The sequence below is a fragment of the Opisthocomus hoazin genome, chromosome 2 (genome assembly GCF_030867145.1).
Source record: "Opisthocomus hoazin isolate bOpiHoa1 chromosome 2, bOpiHoa1.hap1, whole genome shotgun sequence".
Classification (NCBI taxonomy): Eukaryota; Metazoa; Chordata; class Aves; order Opisthocomiformes; family Opisthocomidae; genus Opisthocomus; species Opisthocomus hoazin.
The window spans coordinates 132,375,461-132,395,590 of record NC_134415.1 but is presented as its reverse complement, the minus strand read 5'-3'; the positions used below and the strand labels follow the sequence as shown (position 1 = coordinate 132,395,590).

Sequence of the window (20,130 nt, the reverse complement as noted above, 5' to 3'; positions counted from 1 at the left end):
GGGCAGCCCCCCAAGCCCCCCGGGCACCGCCCTGCCCCGGGGGAGCGGCGCTCCCGGACCAGCCTGGCCCCGAGCCCTGGCGCTGTGTCCCCCCCGCCCCCCATACGGCCCCCCCGGCTCCAGCCCCCGCCCCAGCTCCTGGGACCCGAGCCCCTCACGCTGTGGGACGCACGGGGGGGGGTGGGCTGCACCCCGCCGACCCTGGGGGGACGGCAGCTCCCCCTCCCCTCGGGCACCGGGACACGCCCCCCCCCCTCGGCTCCTGCCCTGCTCCCCGCTGTGTGCCGGGGGGGGCTGCCTGCCGCGGGGAGGGGGGGCTGTACCGGAGGGGGTGGCGAGGGGGCGTGTCGGGGGCGTGGCCTCGCGGGGGGCGTGGCCAGGGCCCTTACCGGCGGTGAGCGCCTGCGCAGCCCCGGGCCGCCGCGCCAGCAGCCGCGCGCAGCCCCTCCACAGCGCCGCCATGGCCGCCGGCGCGCCGCGATGACGCAATGATGACGCGTGATGACGCGGCGGGCGCGCGCGGGTCACGCGTTTATTGGTCAGTAGCGGCCCAGCACGGTGGCCAGCAGCGCCATGCGCATGTACATCCCGTTCTCCGCCTGCCGGAAGTACGCGGCGCGCGGGTCCGAGTCCACCTCCACGCTGCGGAAGTGACGTCAGCGCAGGGGCACACACCCCCCCCGGCTCCCCCTCCCGCACGGACCCCGCACGAAGCCCTGCGCCACCCCCACGGCCCTGCCCAGCACAGCACAGACCGCCCCCCGCTCCCCACCCCCACCCCGCACTCCCTGCCCTGCGCTGCCCCCCCCAGCCCTGCCCCCGCCGCACAGCACAGACCCCCAGCCCCATCCCCCAGCCCTGCCCTGCACCCCCCAGCTCTGCCCCCCCCGCACAGCACAGACCCCCAGCCCCCACCCCCAGCCCCCGACCCCCCCCACAGCACAGACCCCCAGCCCCATCCCCCAGCTCTGCCCTGCCCCCCCCAGCTCTGCCCCCCCCCGCACAGCACAGACCCCCAGCCCCCACCCCACACCTCCAGCCCGAGCCCTGCACCCCCCTGCCCCCCGACCCCCCCGCACAGCACAGACCCCCCAGCCCCATCACCCAGCCCTGCCCTGCAACCCCCAGCCGTGCCCCCCCCGCACAGCACAGACCCCCAGCCCCCTGCCCTGCCCCCCGAGCCCCCCCCACAGCACAGACCCCCAGCCCCCACCCCGCACCCCCAGCCCCTGAGCCCCCCCGCACAGCACAGACCCCCAGCCCCCTGCCCTGCCCCCCGAGCCACCCCGCACAGTACAGACACCCCCAGCCCCATCCCCCATCCCCGCCCCTGCCCCCCGAGCCCCCCCGCACAGCACAGACTCCCCCATCCCCATTTCCCAGCTCCGCCCCTGCCCCCCGAGCCCCCCCGCACAGCACAGCCCCCCGCCCGCACCTGATCTCGTTGACGCGGGGCAGGGGGTGCATCACCACCATCTTCTCCTTGGCCCGGGTCATGATGTGGGGCGTGAGGATGAACTGCCCGAAGCACTGCGGGGGCAGGGGGCTGCGCTGAGCCGCCGGCGGGCGAGCCCCCACCCCGCGCAGCGCCAGAGCCCGCGGCCCCCACGCTGGGTGAGACTGGGGTCCGTCCGTCCGTCCGTCCCCCCCCGACTCACGGCCTCGTACTCCTCGGCCAGGCGGAAGCGCTCCTTCTGGATGCGCGTCATGTAGAGCACGTCGGTGTCCGGCAGCGCCTCCTCGATGCTCCCGAACTCCTCCTGCGGCCGCACCGTCAGCCGGGCCGGGGGGCACGGGGCCGCGGCCCCCCGCCCCCGCCCCTCACCTGCGTGATGCCCTTGGAGGCCACGAAGCTGGCGATGTCGGGGGGCATGCGGAGGCCGGGGGGCGTCACGTAGCGCAGGTTGACGCGGTACTGCGTCAGCAGGCGGGCCAGCGAGTGCACCGTGCGCCCGTGCTTCAGGTCGCCCACCATGGTGATCTGCGACGGGGAGCAGTCAGCGTGGCCCCCCGCACCCAGCACCCCCCGACCCCGCAGCCCCCCGGCCTCACCGTCATGCCGTTGACGGTGCCCAGCTCCTCGCGGATGGTGAAGATGTCCAGCAGCGCCTGCGTGGGGTGCTCCCCCACCCCGTCCCCGGCGTTGATCACGGGCTTGCGGCAGTGCTTGGCGGCCAGCTGGGAGCGTGGGCAGCGCTGAGCGCAGGCAGGACGCGGCCCCCCAGCCCCCCGGGACAGGGTCTGCCCCATGGGCAGGGCCCCAGCCCCGCCATCAGGGCGGGATGCAGCCACCCTGGGCAGCCCCACCAGCACCCCTCGCCTCGGCAGCCCCTCCAGCACCCCTCACCTTGGCAGCCCCACCTCACCTCAGCAGTCCCACTGGCCCCCCTCACCTCAACAGCCCCGCCAGCACCCCTCACCTCAGCAGCCCCCCCGGCACCCCTCACCCCAACAGCCCCCCTGGCACCCCTGACCCCAACAGCCCCCCTGGCACCCCTCACCTCGACAGCCCCCCTGGCATCCCTCGCCTCGGCAGCCCCCCCGGCACCCCTCACCCCGACAGCCCCCCTGGCACCCCTCACCTCGACAGCCCCCCCTGGCACCCCTCACCCCAGCAGCCCCCCTGGCACCCCTCACCCCGACAGCCCCCCTGGCATCCCTCGCCTCGGCAGCCCCCCCAGCACCCCTCACCCCAACAGCCCCCCTGGCACCCCTCACCCCGACAGCCCCCCTGGCATCCCTCGCCTCGGCAGCCCCCCCAGCACCCCTCACCTCAGCAGCCCCCCCTCACCTCAGCAGCCCCCCCAGCACCCCTCGCCTCGGCAGCCCCCCCTCACCTCAGCAGTCCCACTGGCACCCCTCACCCCAGCACCCTCGCCAGCACCCCTCACCTCAGCAGCCCCCCTGGCACCCCTCACCTCGACAGCCCCCCCGGCACCCCTCACCCCAACAGCCCCGCTGGCCCCCCTCACCTCGACAGCCTCGCTGGCCCCCCTCACCTCGACAGCCCCCCCTGGCACCCCTCACCCCAGCAGCCCTGCCGGCACCCCTCACCCCAACAGCCCTGCCGGCACCCCTCGCCTCGGCAGCCCCCCCGGCACCCCTCACCTTGACAGCCCCCCCTCACCTCGACAGCCCCCCCAGCACCCCTCGCCTCAGCAGCCCCCCCTCGCCTCAGCAGCCCCCCCGGCACCCCTCACCCCAACAGCCCCCCCAGCACCCCTCGCCTCAGCAGCCCCCCCTCACCTCAGCAGCCCCCCCGGCACCCCTCACCTCGGCAGCCCCCCTCACCTCGACGGCCCCCGGCTGCGGGTGCCGCAGCACCAGCACGTCGGCGTAGCAGCACATGGTCTGCACGGAGTCGGCCAGCGACTCGCCTTTCTGCACCGAGGAGGTGGCCTCCGAGAAGGAGAGCACGGAGCCGCCCAGCCGGCTCATGGCCGCCGCGAAGGAGCTGCTGGTCCGTGTGCTGGCCTCGTAGAACATGGACGCCATCACCTTGCCCTGCGGAGACCGCGCCGTCACCCCGGGGAGCCCGGGGCCCTCACAGCCTCGCCTGGGGTGCCCAGGCAGCCCCCCGTGCCCGGCTCACCTTGAGGAGGTCCAGGTTCCGCTCCTTCTGCACCAGCATGCGCAGGGTGTGCGCCACGTTGAAGAGATGTGACATCTGCAGGGAGAGGCGGCTTAGCGGGGCGCAGCCGGGGCGCACGCGGCGTGGCACCGCACCCCCTGCCCTGCTCATCCGGGCGAGCGTGGCCCCAGCACCCGCTGCACCCCCTGCCCTGCTCATCCGGGCGAGCGTGGCCCCAGCACCCGCTGCACCCCCTGCCCTGCTCATCGGGGCGAGCACGGCCCCAGCACCCGCCGCCGGCCCGGGCACCTGCTCCTTGGAGAACTGCTGGACGGAGAGGATGTGCTGCCCGATGAGGGGGTGCAGCAGCGGGGAGGTCTGGAAGTGGGGCGTGCCCTGGGGGGACGCCTGGCGCGGGAGGGGACCCGGGGGGTAGAAGTAGCTGTCCTGGATGGCGGCTGGGTCTGCAGCACCGAGAGCAGCCGGTCAGCCCGCGTGGGTGGTCCCGCGGAGCCCAGACCCCCGCCTGCCATGGGCCCCCGGACCCCCAGGCACTCACCTGCCTCCAGCGCCTTCCTGCCAGCCTTCTCCCGGGCGTCCTCGGCTGGGGTGGGAGAGAGGAGCAGCAGCGTCAGGGGGTGCGGGAGGCCGTGGCACCCCGAGCCCCGCTCTCCCGGGGTGCTGCTGGCGCGGGCGCTGCCCTCCGGGCACGCGGCAGCACTGAGCGGAAGCACCGCGGGGCGACGGCCGCCCAGAGACGGGCAGAGCCCAGCCCCAGCGCGGCACCGCGGCCATCGCCCCGCAAAACCCAATCGGACGCAACCCAAATCACACCGGCAGGCGAGGGGTCCCCGAGGTGCGGCGCGGGCGGGGAGGAGGGGAGCAGGCGGCCGCAGCCGTGCCCCGTCCCGCTGCGGAACGCGGCCGGTGCCGGGGCAGCACGGGCAGCCCGGGGCCCGCGCGGCACCTGGGGGAGGGGATGCACTCATCGGCTGCGGTCAGCGCCGTTGGTACGGCTGCGTCACATTGAGCGAGCCCCCGCCCCGACATTACCGGTGCCTCGGGCGCCCGGACGGTGCGCGGCTCCCAGCCTCCGGAACGCTGGACGGGACACAAGGGCCGGCGTCAGCGGGGCCGCCCGGCCGCGGCCCCAGACCCGGCCCTGGGGCTGCCCGCTCGCCGCCCGCCCGCCATGCCCGCCGCGCCCGCCGCCCGGCTCTACCTGGCAGCCCGGGGTCGGAGGCGCGGTGGATGCGGGGCGGGAGGTGGAAGCGTCCGTCGCCCGCGGGGCCGGCTCGGCGGGGGCTGGAGGCTCGGCCGCGCAGCGTCTCGCCGGCCGCCGCGTGCCGGGGCCGCTCGGGGGTCTGCAACGAGAGGCTGAGCTGGAGCCGGCGCGGGGCAAGGACCCCCCCACCCCACGCACCCCGGTACCTTCGTGCTTTCCTTGGCGGGGGCCGCGTGAGGTGCCAGCACAGCACCCGAGGGCCACTTCTTCACGTCCTGCCCGTAGCCGGGGGGCACCAGCACCTGCAGCCACGAGGGGGGACAGCATCGGTGCTGGGGGCTCCCGGGCTCGGGGGTCTCCCTGGGAGCCGGGGGAAGGGTGCCTGGGGCTCACCTGCCCATCGATGTAGGCGACCTCCCCGCGCAGGACCACCCTCCGCACCGTCCCCTTCACCTTCATGCCCTCGAAGGGTGTCCAGCGGGCCTTGGAGAAGGTGGTGCGGCTGGGGACCACCCACTCGTGCTCCAGGTCCACCTGCGGCAGAGCGGGTCAGGGGCAGCGGGGCCAGCGCCCGGCCGGGGCGAGGGGCAGGAACCCACCTCCACGTAGGTGTCCTCCTGCGCCGGCAGCCCAAAGATCTTGCGGGGGTTCTCGTAGAGGCGCTGGATGATGTCTTCCACCGTGAGCCGCCCCTCGGAGACGGCCGTCAGCAGCAGCGGCAGCATCGTCTCCAGGCCAGGGTACCCGGGGGGGGGATCCTGTCCCTGCTTCTCCTCCAGTGTGTGCGGGGCTGCGGGACGGGGCTGGTCAGCGTGCGACCCGCTGCCGCCTCCGCCCCGGTTCCCACCCCGTGGCCGCCGTCCCCAGGGCTCTCACCGTGGTCAGTGGCGAAGCAGTCGATGGTGTCCATGTTCTCCCAGAGGGCCTCCATGTCCCGGCGGGTGCCGAGCGCCGGCCGCACGGCCGCTCTGCCCTCCCCGAGGCGCCCCGCGTCCTCCCGGCACAGGAAGAGGTGGTGCGGGGCCACCTCGCAGGTCACCGGGACCCCCCGCTGCTTGGCCGCCTTGATCAGGAGGATCTGGGGGAGCCGCAGTGAGGGGGGGGCCGCAGACGGCCCCGCGCCCCGATGGCCGCGGTCCCCGCGCCGCTCACCTCCTCCCGGCGGGCCACGTGGCAGACGTGCACAGGGCGCTGGTAGAGCTGGGCCACCATCAGAACCGCCGCCACCGTCTGCCGCTCCGCGTGCGCCACGACGGGCAGGTGCCGCGGCCACTGCTCCAGGTGCTGGTGGGAGCGGGGCTGGTGGGCGCCGGGAGCCCGCTGCAGCCCCCCGCCAGCGCCGGCCCCGGCCCCCGCTCACCTCCATCCAGAGCGAGACGTCGTCCATGCGCAGGCTGGAGAAGGTGTCGTTCAGGTACATCTTGAGCCCCGCGGCCGCCCCCGCCAGCGGGCCCAGCGAGCCGGCGTTCTCCGAGGAAGCCCCCAGGAAGAGGGCGAAGTCGCAGCGCGCCCCGGCCTCGGCCAGCTGCGGGGCGAGGGGCGGTGGGTGCCGGGCCGGGGCGGTGGGCACGCCGCAGCCGGCACCGCAGCGCCCGGGACGGGCCGTGGGCAGCGGCCGCGCAGCCGCAGCCCCTCACCTTCTGCGCCAGCGCGAAGGAGGCGGCATCGGTGACGGCGGGGCTGGTGTTGGGCATGGCGCACACCATGGTGACCCCCCCGGCCAGCGCGGCCGCCGTGCCCGAGGCGAAGTCCTCCTTGTGCGTGCCGCCCGGCTCACGGAGGTGCACGTGGACGTCGATCAGCCCTGGGGAGCGGGGCAGCGTCAGGGCGGGCAGCCCCCGCCGCGGGCGACACGGGGCACCGCGGCAGCGCAGCGGACGGTCTCCTCCTCTCCCCGCAGCGCCCTCGGAGCCCCCGGCCCAGCTCCCAGCGCCGCCGCGGCCGCCCCCTCGGAGCCCCCGGCCCCCCTACCCGGCAGGCGGATGAGCTTCTGGGACGTCATGCAGTCCACGTGCATCTTCAGCGGGGGGGCCGCCCGGATCTGGCCCAGCGCCTGCGGAGAGCAGCCATGGAGCCCGACCCGCTGTGCGGGGCCGCGCGGGGCCAGGGCTCAGCAACGGGGCCGGGGCGAGGGCGCCTGCCCGAGCTGCGCCCCGGGAACGACCCTCGCACAGCGATGGCCATGCACAGCGCCGGCCCCGCGCTGCCCACAACAGGACCTTCCCGCCCCAGCCCCCCTTGCTGCCTCCCCTGCCCCCACACCCTCGGGCCCCCGCACCTCCACGAAGAGCTTGGTGCACTTGATGTCGATGATGAGCGGCACGGAGTAATCGACAGCCTGGCGCCGGGTGCGGTACCCCTTGGTGACGAAGGAGGAGAGCCGGCGGCCGCCCGAGTTGCGCATCGAGAGGTTGATGACCATCTCGAAGTGGTTCTCGGCCAGGTAGTCGAGGATGCTGCGCTGGGTGTCCCGCGCGCCAGCCTCGCTGGCGTCTGCGTCCTCGAAGTGCCAGTCCACGGCCATCACCTGCCAGCAGCGACGCCGTCAGGGCCCCGTGCCTCCCCGACGGCAACCCGAGCCCCCAGCGGACCCCCGGCCCCGACCTTGATGCCGTGCTCGGTGTAGAAGTCGGCGGTGCCGAGGCTGGCGTACAGGTTGTAGCCGAGGCTCTCCAGGGTCCGCACCGTCGGCAGCAGCTCGCTCTTGTTCTGCAACGACCCCGGGGGCGGTCAGAGGGCGGAGGGGGGAGCCCGGCGCCCGCCCCGGCCCCACGCACCTTGTAGCTGCCGATGGTCAGCAGGATGTTCTTCTTGGGGATCTTGAAGCCGGTGCTGAGCATGGCCTTCAGGTAAGCCTCGCAGCGGTTCTCCCCGAAGCAGGCCACCTCGCCCGTGCTGGTCATCTCCACGCCCAGCACCACGTCGGCGCCCGCCAGGCGCGAGAAGGAGAACTGGGGCACCTGGGGGCAGGGGGGCTCAGGGGCTGCCTGGCCGTGTACCCCCCGCCTGGCCCCCGCAGCCCCCCGCTCACCTTGACGCCGACAATGCCCGTGCCCGTCATCAGCCCCACGGGCTCCACGTCCTCGCCCATGATCACCTGGCTGGCCAGAGCCACCAGGTCCACCCCGAGGGTCTTGGAGACGAAGGGGAAGGAGCGGGAGACGCGGACGTTGCACTCGATCACCTTCAGCTGGTCATCCTGGGGGAGAGGGGACAGCACGAGGCTCGTGGGGGGCTGCGGGGCATCCTCCCACACGGCAACGTGGCGTCCGGCGCAGCCGCCCCGGCTGAGGTACCTTGGCGATGAGCTGCAGGTTGAAGGGCCCGGTGACCTGCAGCTCCTGCCCGACGGCGTGGACGATGGCCTTGATGCGCTCCAGCGTCTTAGGGGTGATGTCCTGGGGGGGCGTCACCAGTGTGGCATCGCCCGAGTGCACCCCGGCATTCTCCACGTGCTCCGAGATGGCGATGGCCACCACCATGCCGTCAGAGGCCACCGCGTCCACATCGATCTCCTGTGAGCAGGAACACGGTCACAGCCCAGCGCTAGGGCGGGGGAACTCCGGGAGAGCGGGGTGCCCCGAGGCTGGAGCAGCTTCCTGGATGGACCTTGGCCTCCTGGATGAATTTGGAGATGACCACGGGCTGCTCCTTGGACACGGCCACGGCGTTGCTCAAGAACTTCTCCAGGTCACTGTCCGAGTAGGCCACGTTCATGGCGGCGCCGCTCAGCACGTAGGAGGGGCGCACGACACAGGGGTACCCCACCTTGCAGCAGAAGTGCTTGGCCGACTGCGGGGAGACGGCACCCTCAGGGGACGCGCGAGGGCCGGTCCCCCGGGGCAGCGCCGTCGCCCTCCGCGGCCCCCACCTCCATGTCGGAGAGCTCCTTCCAGAGGGGCTGGCTGATGCCGATGGAGTCAAGCAGGCGGGAGAACTTGAAGCGGTTCTCAGCCGAGTCGATGGCCTCCGGCGAGGTGCCCAGGATGCGGCACTGCTGCCGGTGCAGGGCCATGGCGATGTTGTTGGGCAGCTGCCCGCCCATGGACAGGATCACGCCCTCGGGGTTCTCCAGCTCGTAGATGTCCATCACCACCTGCGGCAGCGTGTGGGGCAGGGGCATGGCTGGGATGGGGGCCACAGGGGCCGCGGCAGCCCCCAGCCTGCCCCAGCCCCACGGCGGGCAGGGCCCCCAGACCCGCTCACCTCGAAGGAGATCTCGTCGAAGTAGAGGCGGTCGCACATGTCGTAGTCGGTGCTCACCGTCTCAGGGTTGTAGTTCACCATGATCGTCTTGAAGCCCATCTGGGGGGGGGGGGGAGCGGGACAAGGTGAGGCCGAGGGTCCCCCAGGGCACCCCATTCCTCCCCGGCCCCGTCCTCGGACTGGGGACGCCCGACCCATCGGCCCCACGGCGGCCGGGGCCCGGCTGACCTTGCGGAGCTCCTGGATGCAGCCAACGGCGCACCAGTCGAACTCGACGCTGCTGCCGATGCGGTAGACGCCGGAGCCGATGACCATGACGTGGGGCTCGCGGAAAGCCAAGTCGTGCTCGGTGCCGTTGTAGGTCAGGTACAGGTAGTTGGTTTGGGCCGGCCACTCCGCCGCCACGGTGTCGATCTGCTTCACCACCGGCAGGATCTTCAGGTCGCGCCGCATCTTCCGCACGGCCAGCTCGGTGCTGCGAGGGGCAGGGTGAGCCGCGGGACGCAGGCTGGGCACGGAGCCCGGCCACCCCCTCCCCGCGTTACCTGAGCACGGCCAGGGCCACCTGCTTGTCGGAGAAGCCGAGCTGCTTGGCCCGCTCGAGCACGGCGGGGGGCATGGTGCTCTGCTCCTCGCGGTACGACTCCAGCAGCACCGCGTGGTCCGTGATGTTCTTCATCTTGTGCAGGAACCAGCGGTCGATCTTGGTCAGCTCGTAGAGCCGCTCGATGGAGTAGCCGGCCCGCAGCGCGGCTGCCAGCACAAAGATCCGCTTGTCTGTCGGCGTCTCCAGCTCCTGCCAGGCCGGGGGGTCCGCAGGGTCAGGAGGGGAGCAGGCAGCCCCCTCCCCAGGACGGCACCGGCCGCACGGCCCCCGGGCCCCCCACGCCTTCCCAAGCCCCAGCGCTCACCACGTCCGAGGCCGGCTTCACCGTGTGGTCAAAGCCCACGCAGTTCTCGTCCACCATCCTCAGCGCCTTCTGGAAAGCCTCCTCGAAGTTCCTCCCGATGGCCATGACCTCCCCTGCGGAGGGGGCCGTGAGCGGCCAGACCCCGCGCCCGCCCCGCTGCCCACCCGTGCTGCCCGCCCCGTGCTCACCCACGCTCTTCATGGAGCTGCCGATCTTGGTGCTGACGCGCAGGAACTTGCTGAGGTCCCAGCGCGGGATCTTCACCACGCAGTAGTCCAGGCTGGGCTCGAAGTTGGCCGTGGTGGAGTTGGTGACGGAGTTCCTGGGCAGGGGACGGGGGTCAGCGGCCAGGGCTGTCCTGCCGGGGGGGCACAGGGCCAGCCGGAGCCGGGCCCCGTCCCGCGCCACAGCGGTGCCGTTACCTGAGCAGGGGCAGGGGGATGCCCAGGGCCAGCTTGGCCGCCACGTAGGCCAGCGGGTAGCCCGTGGCCTTGCTGGCCAGGGCCGAGCTGCGGGAGAGCCGGGCGTTCACCTCGATGATGTAGTACTGCAGGCAGCGGGCAGAGTCAGCAGGGACCAGCCCCCCTGGCGCGAGGCCGCACCGCTGCCGGCTGCCCGGTGGGCACCGACGCGTCGCTCGCGCGTGAAGGGCACAGACAGCGACGGGGACCACAGGCAGCCAGGCTGAGGAAGCGCAGCCATCGCCGACAGCCGTGGCACGACGGAGCCGAGACCGCCCCAGGACCACGCGCGGCACCGGCAGCGAGCGAGACCCGGCACCCCGCTGCGCTCCGGGGTCTGCCGAGCGGCTGGCACGGCGACAGCCTCCGGCCCCCCGGCGCTGCAGCCCAGGGACCCCCAGCCCCGTGGGCAGCGCAGGGCAGGACCCGGGCCCCCCAGGGCGGGAATTGGGCTCTTGGGGCGCCGCGCTCACCTGCTCCGACTCGGGGTTCAGGGCAAACTGGATGTTGCACTCGCCCACGATGCCCAGGTGCCGCACCACCTTCACGGCCGTGCGCCGCAGCATGAAGTACTCGGTGTCGTTGAGGGTCTGGCTGGGCGCCACCACGATGGACTCGCCCGTGTGGATCCCCAGCGGGTCCACGTTCTCCATGTTGCACACCTAGAAGCAGGGGGGGGGTCACTGCAGGCTGCGGGGTCCCTCCTGGCTCCCCCCGCCTCATCCCCACCCCGGGGTCTGATGAGGGCTCCCCCGCGCAGCCCCCCCAACGCCTCCTTCGCTGCAGCCCCCCCCAGAGCACGGGGGTCTGGTGTGAGGGGGGCAGCTCCCAGCAGCTCTGCTGCCACCGTGAAGGGACTGGGGAGCCCTCCCTGGGGACGGGGTCCAGCAGCACCCTGCCCCACGCCCCCCAGCACCCGCTCCCTCCCTCGATTTCCCCCTGGCAGAGGCTGGGGGTCTCCCCCGTCCCCTACCGTGACGCAGTTGTTGTAGGCATCCCGCACCACCTCGTACTCGATCTCCTTCCAGCCCTTCAAGGACTTGTCCACCAGGACCTGGGAGGTGTGGGTGAAGGCCTGGCTCACCAGTGCCACCAGTTCCTCGCGCGTGTTGGCGAAGCCGGAGCCCAGGCCCCCGAGGGCGTAGGCGGAGCGCACCAGCACCGGGTACCCCAACCTCTCGGCCGCTGCCTGCGCCTGCGGAGAGCACCGGGGTCACGGCGGGGAGGGGGAGGGCAGCCCCCTGCCGGGAAGCTGCCCCCCACCCTGCCCCACGACCACCCTCAGCCCACCCGCAGACCTGCTCCAGGGAGGCAGCGGCCTCACTGGGCGCCACGTGCTCCCCGATTTCCTCCATCTTCTCCACGAAGACCTTGCGGTCCTCGGTCATCTCGATGGAGGCGACGGGGGTGCCCAGCACCCGCACGCGGTACCGCTCCAGCACGCCCGCCTTGGTGAGCTCCACGCCGCAGTTGAGGGCCGTCTGCCCGCCGAAGGTCAGCAGCACCCCATCAGGGCGCTCGTTCCGGATCACCTGGGGGGCACAGGCTGGTGGGGCAGGGACCCTCGGCGGCCCCGCACGACGTGCCCTGCACCCTCTGGCTGCCCCCAAAGCACCCCCCAGCCCCACAGACCCCAGACACCTTCCTACCCGCCAGGCAGCCCCAGCCCCCGGTCCCTGTGCCCCCAGACCCCCCGCTCCAAGCCGGCGCGGCGGGGTGCTCACCTGGGTGACGTACTCGGGGGTGATGGGGAGGAAGTAGACCTTGTCCGCCAGCCCCTTGGACGTCTGCACCGTGGCGATGTTGGGGTTGATCAGCACCGTCTGGATGTTCTCCTCCTTCAGAGCTTTGATGGCCTTATGGGGAGCAGAGGGGTCACGGCTGGCGGCCCCCGCCCCCCGGTGATGCCCACTGCCCCCACGCCCCCGGGGTGGGTGCTCACCTGCGACCCCGAGTAGTCGAACTCGCCCGCCTGCCCGATGGAGAGCCCGCCGGAGCCCAGGATCAGCACCTTGCGGGGCCGGGCCCCATCCTGCCCCGCCGCCGGCGCCTCCGCGTACGTCAGCCAGTCCCGCAGGCGCTCCCGCACTGGGGGGAACGGGTCATGCCGGGGCCGGGGCCGCACAGCCCCAGCCCCACGGCCCCCCCCCCCAGCACGGCCCCATCCCAGAGCCGAGGGTCCTGCGGCCCCCTCCCGCCCCGCACCCACCCGTCCGGGCGCTGCCGTCCCCGCGCCGCAGGTCCCGCGCCGCCTCCACGAAGATGTCGAAGAGCCCCTCCAGGTCCGTGGGGCCGGCGCGGTGCTCGGGGTGAAACTGGACGCTGCGGAGGGGGTCAGGCAGGGCACGGCCCCACATCCCCCCGGCCCCCCCAGCCACCGTCCCACACCCACCTGAAGAAGGGCTTGCGCTCGTGGACGAGGCCCTCGTTGGAGCCGTCGTTGGCGTTGGTGAAGAGCGGGGCCCAGCCGGGCGGCAGGCTGCCCGCCTCCACCGCGAAGCCGTGGTTCTGCGCCGTGATGAAGCAGCGCCGCGTGTCCTCGTGCAGGCAGGGCTGGTTGTGCCCGCGGTTCCCGTACCTGGGGTGGGGGGACGGGAGTCAGGCAGCCCCGCGCAGCCAGCGCCCCGCAGCGAGCCCGACCCCGGAGCCCCACTCACTTCATCTTGTAGGTGCGGGCGCCGAGGGCCAGGGCGAGCAGCTGGTGCCCCAGGCAGATCCCGAAGACGGGCTTGGGCTGGGGCGCGTCCAGCACCCGGCGCAGGCCGGACACCGTCTCCCGGCAGAGCTGTGGGTCCCCGGGGCCGTTGCTGATGAACAGCCCGTCAAAGTCTGTGCCGAGACAGCGGTGGGGTCACAGCGGGGCCCTCCAGTCCCCCAGGTCCCGGCAGGGTCCCAGCAGGCCCCCGGCCACCAGCAGCGAGGCACCCCAAGCCCACAGCCCCCCGACACCGCGGCAGGGTCACACCGAGGTGCCTTGGCCCCACAACCCCCACTGCGGCGGCTGCAGGGCCCCCACGGCCCCCGCAGGGTCACTTCAGGGCACCTGGATGCCACGGCCCAGAGCCCCGCATCGCAACAGCAGCAAGGCACCCCAAGTCCATATCCCCCCCCCCCCTCGCAGGGGCCCACCGATGGCCCTGAGCCCCTCGTGCCCCCGGGAAGGACAACATCACGGCTCCTCAACGGCACGGCTCGGAGCACAGAGCGGTTCCCCGCTGCCTCGACACCGGCCAAGGACACGGCCCCTGCCCCAAGCCCCGTCCCCCCACCCCTCAGCAGGGCCCCTGGGTGCCCTCGGCCGCTGCCGCCCACCTGCAGTGTCCAGCGGATGGTCCCAGGGCACCACGGTGACGGCCGCCCCCCGCTCGCACAGGCACCGCACCTGGTTGTACTTGAGGCCGCAGTCGACGGCCGTGACGCGCGGCGACCCGCCGGCGTTGAACACGCGGGGCGTCTGCCGGAGAGGAGCGCGTGGATCGCCCCGGCCCCCCGGCAGGGACCTCCACAGCCCCAGCCGCCCCCCGGCCATCCCCACCGTGCCCCCCAGCCCAGCGCCAGCCCCGCAGCCGTTCCCAGCCCCACCTTCAGCGACACCTCCTGCACCAGGTTCCGCTTGTTGGGGTCTTCAAAGGAGAGGCTCTCCTCGGAGGTCCCATCCGGCACCAGCTTCCCCAGCAGCGTCCCTTTCTCACGGATCTTCTTCGTTAGCGCCCGAGTGTCCACCCCTGCGGGTGGGGCGTGAGACGCAGCCCCGCAGCCCCGTCCCAGCCCAGCCAGGACCCCGCGCCCCGACAGCACCCGGTCAGTCCCCCGGGGAGGGAAATGCCACTGCAGGGACACACCTGATGCGGAACTGCCCCCCCCGGGCCCCGGCTGCCCCCCAGCCGCCCCCCAGCTCCCACCCCGCGGTCTCCCCCATCCCACCTTCCAGCCCGGGGATGTTCTGCTCCTTCAGCCACTGGTCGAGGGAGCGGGACGCGCTCCAGTGGCTGGGGGTCTCCGAGCACTCGCCCACCACCAGCGCGGCCGCGTGGATCTTGCTGGACTCGAACCACTGCGGGGGCAGGGGGTGAGCACGGCCGGGCGTGGGGTCCACAGCCCGGGAGAAGCCCCTCAGCTGCCCGGCCGGTGCGCGGCGGGGCCTGGACTCTGCCCCGGGGCAAGGGGGGCCCGGGAGGGGTCCGGGGCCTGGAGCGGGCGGCGGGGGCTGCTCGGCCCCGCCGGGCCCCCCCCCCAGCAGCAGAGCCCCGACGCGGGCACCCGGCCCCGCGCCCCTCGTGCTGCCGGGGAGCCCCAGCGACCGGGGGTCTCCGCGCCCCCCCCCCCCCCGCCTCCCCCGGGAGGGGGCGGGGCAGCTCCACGCGCCGCCGGGACACGCGCGGCCCCCCCTCACCCTGCTGAGGCCGAAGGGGTCGGTCTCGTCCCTGGGGACCCCGTAGTTGCCGACGAGCGGGTAGGTGAGCACCAGGATCTGCGCCTTGTAGGAGGGGTCGGTGAGCGCCTCGGGGTACCCCACCAGGCCGCTCTGGAAGACTGCGGGGCGCGGCCGGGTCAGCGGGACGGAGCATCCCGCACGCCCCGCGACCGGCTCCGGCCGGGCGCCGAGCAGAGGGAGGGGTCCCCGCGCCGGGCCGGGCCCGGGCCGCCCTCCGACATCCGCCTTGCCGGACCCGGTCCCGCTCCCGCTCCCGGTCCGGCCCCGCCCGCCGCACTCACCGACTTCCCCGGCGGCGGCGGCCCCGGCGGCCCCGAAGGCGCGGCCGCGCAGCACCGACCCGTCCTGCAGCACCAGGCAGCCCATGGCGGCCCCACGTGCGCTCCGGCGGCTCCGCTGCGGCGGCGGAGACCGAGCGAGGCGCGTGCGGCGCGGCGGCGGGAGCATCCGGGGCGGGGCCGGGCCGGGCCAGCCCCCGCGGCGGGGCGGGGCGGGGCGGGGGGCACGCGGCGGCCGAGCCGCAACACCTGGCTCCCCGAGGGCCCGGCGGACGGGGATGGCGCGGGGCTGCGGCGAGCGGGAGGGAGGGAGGCTCCGCCCCCCCACCTCAGCGATCCGGGACCAATCGCGGGGGAGGGGCGAGCGCACACGGGAGAAAAACCCTGCTGCGGAGCCGGGTGGGTACAGCGGGAGCACAGGATGCAAGACGGACACCGCACCCTCCAGCATTGCCAAGAGGCTGAATTCTCAGTCTGTTTTTGAAACACTATAAGCCAGGGGAGAGCGCGAACGCAGTCCCCCACTACCACAAATTATGCAGTCGAGTTTCCCGCATTTGGGGAAATCGCAGGGGTCAGCACACCCGGAGTGCAAGGGATGAGCCTCGCCCTGGGAAAACCACCTGCCTGATCATGGTGTCTCCCCTGCCAGGTAAGTATGCCCCCACCTCCGCACCCACCGCTCCCCACCCACCGCCGCAAACACGCAACACGCGGACACCCCCGACACCGCACCCGACACCCACGCGTCCGCACGCCGCCTCCTCCGCATCACGCTTGGCTGCCGCCCGCGCCCACGCACCGCCCGCACCACGCCCGCGGCCGGCGTGGTCCCCGCGAGAGGGTGTCCCGTCGTGCCTGGCGGTGTCTCATCTGCATGGCCCCGCCCCGGCCTCGCTGACTCCTCCCCTGTCGACTCGGAGCGGCTCTGCCGGCAGCTGCGCGATCTGCATGGCCCCGCCCCACCCTCACGGCCCCGCCCCCGGAGGCTCGCCCCGCCCACCCGAGACGCCCGCAGGGACCGCGACCGCCAGCGGGGTCTCGGGGGTCCCGGGGGGTGTCAGGGGTGGCCGAGGGTCTCAGGGGGTCTCAGGGGGGCCCGCGGGTCTGAACCTGCAGAGGGAAAAGCGGGAGCCACCTCCCTCAGCTGTGGCAGAGACCCCGCGTCCCCAGGCATCGGGCTGGCCTCCAGCAGCCGGCAGGACCCCACTGGGTGCTACTGGTTCGCACTGGTCTCCAGGACGGGCCGACACGACGACGCCTACAGGGCCCACGGACAGAAGTGTTCACAGCCCAGTAACGCCCAGTGCCGGGACTGGGGGTCGGGGCGCTGACGGCAGCGCCGCGGAGCAGGCGCCCGCGCAGGAGCAGCCCACGAGCACGCGGTGCCGCGAGAGCCCCCGCGTTTCTCAGCGCTGGGGGTTGTGCGCGTGGGCGCAGCTGGCGCTGCCTTGCAGCAAGCCGGTGCGGGAGAGGCTGGAGTGAGGCCTGCGCGGCGCAGGCGGAGACCGGAGGAACGGTGCAGAGTGTGCCGGGAAACGGGGGCCGAGAGGAGGGCGATGCCGTGAAAAGCTGGCCTGAAGAGTGAGAGATACGTTCATCGGGTCCGTGTCAATGGGAAAGCCAGGACAGCGTGGTCAGATGTGATTTTTTTGCCTTGCCTGCCCTTGTGTCAGCACAGACTGAAAGAACGCAGGGCTCCGGGTGATACACATTGTTTCTGTGTCTTGCACAGTTGCCTGACGAACACCTTGGTGTACGGAGATGTGTTAGGCGGTTCAGAAAATCAACAAAACCAACATGTTCTGGAACATTTTGTCATGCTGTGTTCCCAGTTTAAACCAGTTTCGTTGTTACATAGTGTTACATAAGAGAAGCCCATAGGGCACATGGGTAAAGTCCAGAACCTTCTCTATGAAGATGTATCCACAGACCATATATAAACTGGAGATGGGAACCGGACGGTGTGTGTCTTGGTTGTGCAGAGACTCCCGGCACACCCAGTGCTGTTTGCTTGCCTTCATTCGCCCAATAAATTGGATACTTTAATTGAAACCCTGTTTGGGACGACCTCATTTACCACAGAGTCAATAGTCAGGGCTGCTCAGCAGGCGTTCTTCACTGCGGCGCCGGGCACACGGGGATCTCTCCTCCAAACGTGCGCCCCAAACACCCGTCATTTCAGGTTAAATACGATCACAGTGTGCATATTCATGACATTTCCGAGACACGCTTAGCATATTCACGGCTTTCCCAAGAACTATTTGGCATTATGTTAATGTCTTTCACACATGCCTGTTAGCGTCCTCGGGTGGTCTTTGGGGGTCCTAAGACGAAGGCTTACACTCCTCGTCACAGTGCCCGCTGGCTGACCTTTGTTTCTGCGCAGACCCAGTTCTAAGATCAGTTCACCGTGTCCTTCCAGGCTGTTTTGCTCTGCTCTCGTTGCCCTCCTGGTGCCTCTTTCTCTCTGTAGCTTGGAGCTCTGCCCTCCCAAGGCCGAGCTGTCTGGGGTAGAATTATTGAGGAGCCTCTCAGAGCTTTCCTGTCTGCTCGATGCAGCAAGGGTCTACTTTAGTTTAATTGCAATCACTCTGGGAAGTGGAAATTTCACATTTACGAGTATCAGCCCCGACTCCCGGCGCCCAGAGCCAGCCAGCGAGAGGCTGCATGCCTCGGCGGGGCGGCGGGGCCGTGACCCGGGGAGCGCTGGCTGGGCCCGGCCAGGCCTCCCCAGTGACACGCCGGGTGCCGGCCCCGGCCCGGGCCTCGGCAGGTTCCATTCGCAGAGCGGCTGCTGCGGGAGGAGCGGGGTTCCCCGTGACCCCAGAGCCCGACCCGGGGCTCGGCAGGCTTGTGGCCCGGGCAGAGGAGCTCCCGGCCCGGGCCGAGCTGAGGCCCTGCAGCAGGGCAGCAGGCAGAGCCCCGCGGGCAGCGCGGCCGTGAGCTCCTGCCCCGCGGCCCTCTGCCTGGCCCCGGCCGCGGGAGCTGCCCGCAGCCCGGCCCCGGGTCCCGCCGGCCCCGCTCCCCGGTGAGCGGCTGCGGGTCCCAGCTTCACTCTGGCCGGGTGGGGCGGTGCATGCGGGGCCTGGGAGCGGGGCCATACAGATCGCGCCGCTGCCGGCAGAGCCGCTCCGAGCCCACAGGGGCGGGGTCAGGCGAGGATGGGGCGGGGTCATGCAGATGAGACACCGCCAGGCACGACGGGAACCCTCTCGCGGGGACCACGCCGGCCGCGGGCGTGGACGCGGGCTGCGCGTGGGCGCGGGCGGCAGCCGAGCGTGGTGCGGAGGAGGCGGCGTGCGGACGCGTGGGTGTCGGGTGCGGTGTCGGGGGTGTCCGCGTGTTATGTGTTTGTGGCGGTGGGTGGGGAGCGGTGGGTGCGGAGGTGGGGGCATACTTACCTGGCAGGGGAGACACCATGATCAGGCAGGTGGTTTTCCCAGGGCGAGGCTCATCCCTTGCACTCCGGGTGTGCTGACCCCTGCGATTTCCCCAAATGCGGGAAACTCGACTGCATAATTTGTGGTAGTGGGGGACTGCGTTCGCGCTCTCCCCTGGCTTCACAGTTTCAAAAGCAGAAGTGGTTTTGTAGTAAGCGTCGGTGTTGGCAATGCTGGAGTTCGGTTCACTCCGTTGGTGTCCGGCCCCGTCCCTCCGGGCAAGCGCCCGCAGCCAGGGAGCGGTGCAGGCCCCGCGCGGGGGGACCGAGGGGCCTCAGTGCAGCGCTGTCCGTGGTGGCTCCTGCGCTCCGTGGCCGCCTCCTCCATCCGCAACCCCGCGGCCGCCGCGACCCTCCCCGGCCCGGGGACCCACGGCGGGGCCTCTCCCCGCAACGGGCCCAGCCCAGCCCCGCCGCTAACGGCACCGCAAGAGCACCCGCAGCACGTCGGGCGGGCCCCACCGCCCGGTCGCCGTCGCGTCCAGCTCTGTCCTTGCCGCAGCCCAGGCCAGGGGGGAGAGCGACTGCAGACCCGCACGGCCCCGCCCCCTCCCGCAGCGCCCCGGTCCCGCTGCTGCCATGGCCCCGACACAGCCTGGGGTCGGAGAGCGGCAGGGCGGGGGGAGGATGGGGAAAGGCAGCGCTCCCAGCCCCGCGGGCCGGGTCCCCGAGTAGCTGCTCCCCGGCGGGGCAGGACCCCGGCGCGGGTCGTGGGCCGGGGCGCCGCGGGTCCGCCCCGCACTGCCAGCTCCAGGCGATTCCCCCGTGAGGCAGGGCCCACCGTCCACGGAGCGATCCGGACAAGCATCGCCAGCAACCGTCACAAGGACAAGCAATGACAGGACTGCCACTGGTAAACAAACAGATTACAACTAAGTCTGCTTTTCGAACCACAAAATCAGGGGAGAGCGCGAACGCAGTCCCCCACTACCACAAATTATGCAGTCGAGTTTCCCGCATTTGGGGAAATCGCAGGGGTCAGCACACCCGGAGTGCAAGGGATGAGCCTCGCCCTGGGAAAACCACCTGCCTGATCATGGTGTCTCCCCTGCCAGGTAAGTATGCCCCCACCTCCGCACCCACCGCTCCCCACCCACCGCCGCAAACACACAACACGCGGACACCCCCGACACCGCACCCGACACCCACGCGTCCGCACGCCGCCTCCTCCGCACCACGCTGAGTTCTGCTCCCGTCCCCGCGCATCCCGCGCCCACGGCGGCGTGGTCCCCGCGAGTGCGTGTCCCGTCGTGCCTGGCGGTGTCTCATCTGCATGGCCCCGCCCCTGCCTCGCCAGACCCCGCCCCTGTCGACTCGGAGCGGCTCCGCCGGCAGCTGCGCGATCTGCATGGCCCCGCCCCCAAGCCCCGGCCCCGCCCCGTGTCCCGCGCGCAGGACAGCATGGCCCCGCCCCTGCCGGCCGACCGCGGAGGCCCCGCCTCCCCGTGCCCGGTCGTCGCGACTGCGGTCGGCGGTCGCGGCCCAGCCCCGGTCACGGCTCCGGGATCCCGCGGGGCGGGCAGGGAGCGGCTGGCGCAGCCCGGGCTCCGCGGGGAGCGGGCAGAGGCCGTGGGGGGGGTCGCCCCGCCTCTGAGGTCCCG

The 20,130-nt window shown here is 72.6% G+C and overlaps 1 protein-coding gene and 3 non-coding genes across 5 annotated transcripts; 1 reads left to right on the top strand and 3 right to left on the bottom strand.

Annotated features, from left to right (window-relative positions):
* Nucleotides 1-539: 539 nt before the first annotated feature.
* CAD (carbamoyl-phosphate synthetase 2, aspartate transcarbamylase, and dihydroorotase) lies at nucleotides 540-15,202 on the bottom strand. Of its 2 annotated transcripts, XM_075415139.1 has the most exons (45): nucleotides 15,091-15,202; nucleotides 14,768-14,907; nucleotides 14,299-14,428; nucleotides 13,957-14,099; nucleotides 13,687-13,828; nucleotides 13,032-13,203; nucleotides 12,767-12,952; nucleotides 12,584-12,696; nucleotides 12,317-12,462; nucleotides 12,099-12,230; nucleotides 11,673-11,906; nucleotides 11,348-11,569; nucleotides 10,848-11,036; nucleotides 10,336-10,460; nucleotides 10,102-10,235; nucleotides 9,914-10,026; nucleotides 9,548-9,798; nucleotides 9,231-9,477; nucleotides 9,003-9,101; nucleotides 8,668-8,892; nucleotides 8,406-8,588; nucleotides 8,093-8,311; nucleotides 7,828-7,995; nucleotides 7,574-7,756; nucleotides 7,401-7,505; nucleotides 7,075-7,323; nucleotides 6,768-6,849; nucleotides 6,434-6,600; nucleotides 6,157-6,321; nucleotides 5,949-6,080; nucleotides 5,673-5,874; nucleotides 5,396-5,586; nucleotides 5,190-5,330; nucleotides 5,003-5,098; nucleotides 4,794-4,935; nucleotides 4,625-4,672; nucleotides 4,131-4,175; nucleotides 3,881-4,035; nucleotides 3,593-3,667; nucleotides 3,292-3,504; nucleotides 2,053-2,178; nucleotides 1,826-1,981; nucleotides 1,659-1,760; nucleotides 1,436-1,530; nucleotides 540-642 (listed from the first exon to the last, which is right to left on the bottom strand). In XM_075415139.1, the coding sequence occupies exons 1-45, from the start codon at nucleotides 15,173-15,175 to the stop codon at nucleotides 540-542; spliced, it is 6,771 nt and encodes a 2,256-aa protein (XP_075271254.1). In that variant the 5' UTR covers nucleotides 15,176-15,202. The 2 variants fall into 2 exon arrangements, with proteins under 2 accessions (XP_075271254.1, XP_075271257.1); XM_075415142.1 differs by lacking the exon at nucleotides 4,625-4,672.
* Nucleotides 15,203-15,583: 381 nt separating this feature from the next.
* On the bottom strand, nucleotides 15,584-15,747 carry LOC142360694 (U1 spliceosomal RNA). The gene has a single exon (XR_012763304.1). It is a non-coding gene; the product is annotated as a U1 spliceosomal RNA (small nuclear RNA).
* A 2,736-nt stretch (nucleotides 15,748-18,483) lies between these two features.
* LOC142360691 (U1 spliceosomal RNA) lies at nucleotides 18,484-18,647 on the top strand. Its single transcript, XR_012763301.1, has one exon. It is a non-coding gene; the product is annotated as a U1 spliceosomal RNA (small nuclear RNA).
* Nucleotides 18,648-19,428: 781 nt separating this feature from the next.
* LOC142360680 (U1 spliceosomal RNA) lies at nucleotides 19,429-19,592 on the bottom strand. The gene has a single exon (XR_012763290.1). It is a non-coding gene; the product is annotated as a U1 spliceosomal RNA (small nuclear RNA).
* Nucleotides 19,593-20,130: the final 538 nt, after the last annotated feature.

Coding starts and splice junctions, on each gene's coding strand:
- CAD (XM_075415139.1), bottom strand. CDS start 15,175: ATGGGCTGCCTGGTGCTGCAGGACGGGTCGGTGCTGCGCGGCCGCGCC. Junction 9,799..9,913: donor TGAAGCCGGCCTCGGACGTG/GTGAGCGCTGGG, acceptor CCGGCCTGGCAG/GAGCTGGAGACGCCGACAGA. Junction 4,176..4,624: donor TCCGGGCGCCCGAGGCACCG/GTAATGTCGGGG, acceptor CTCCCACCCCAG/CCGAGGACGCCCGGGAGAAG.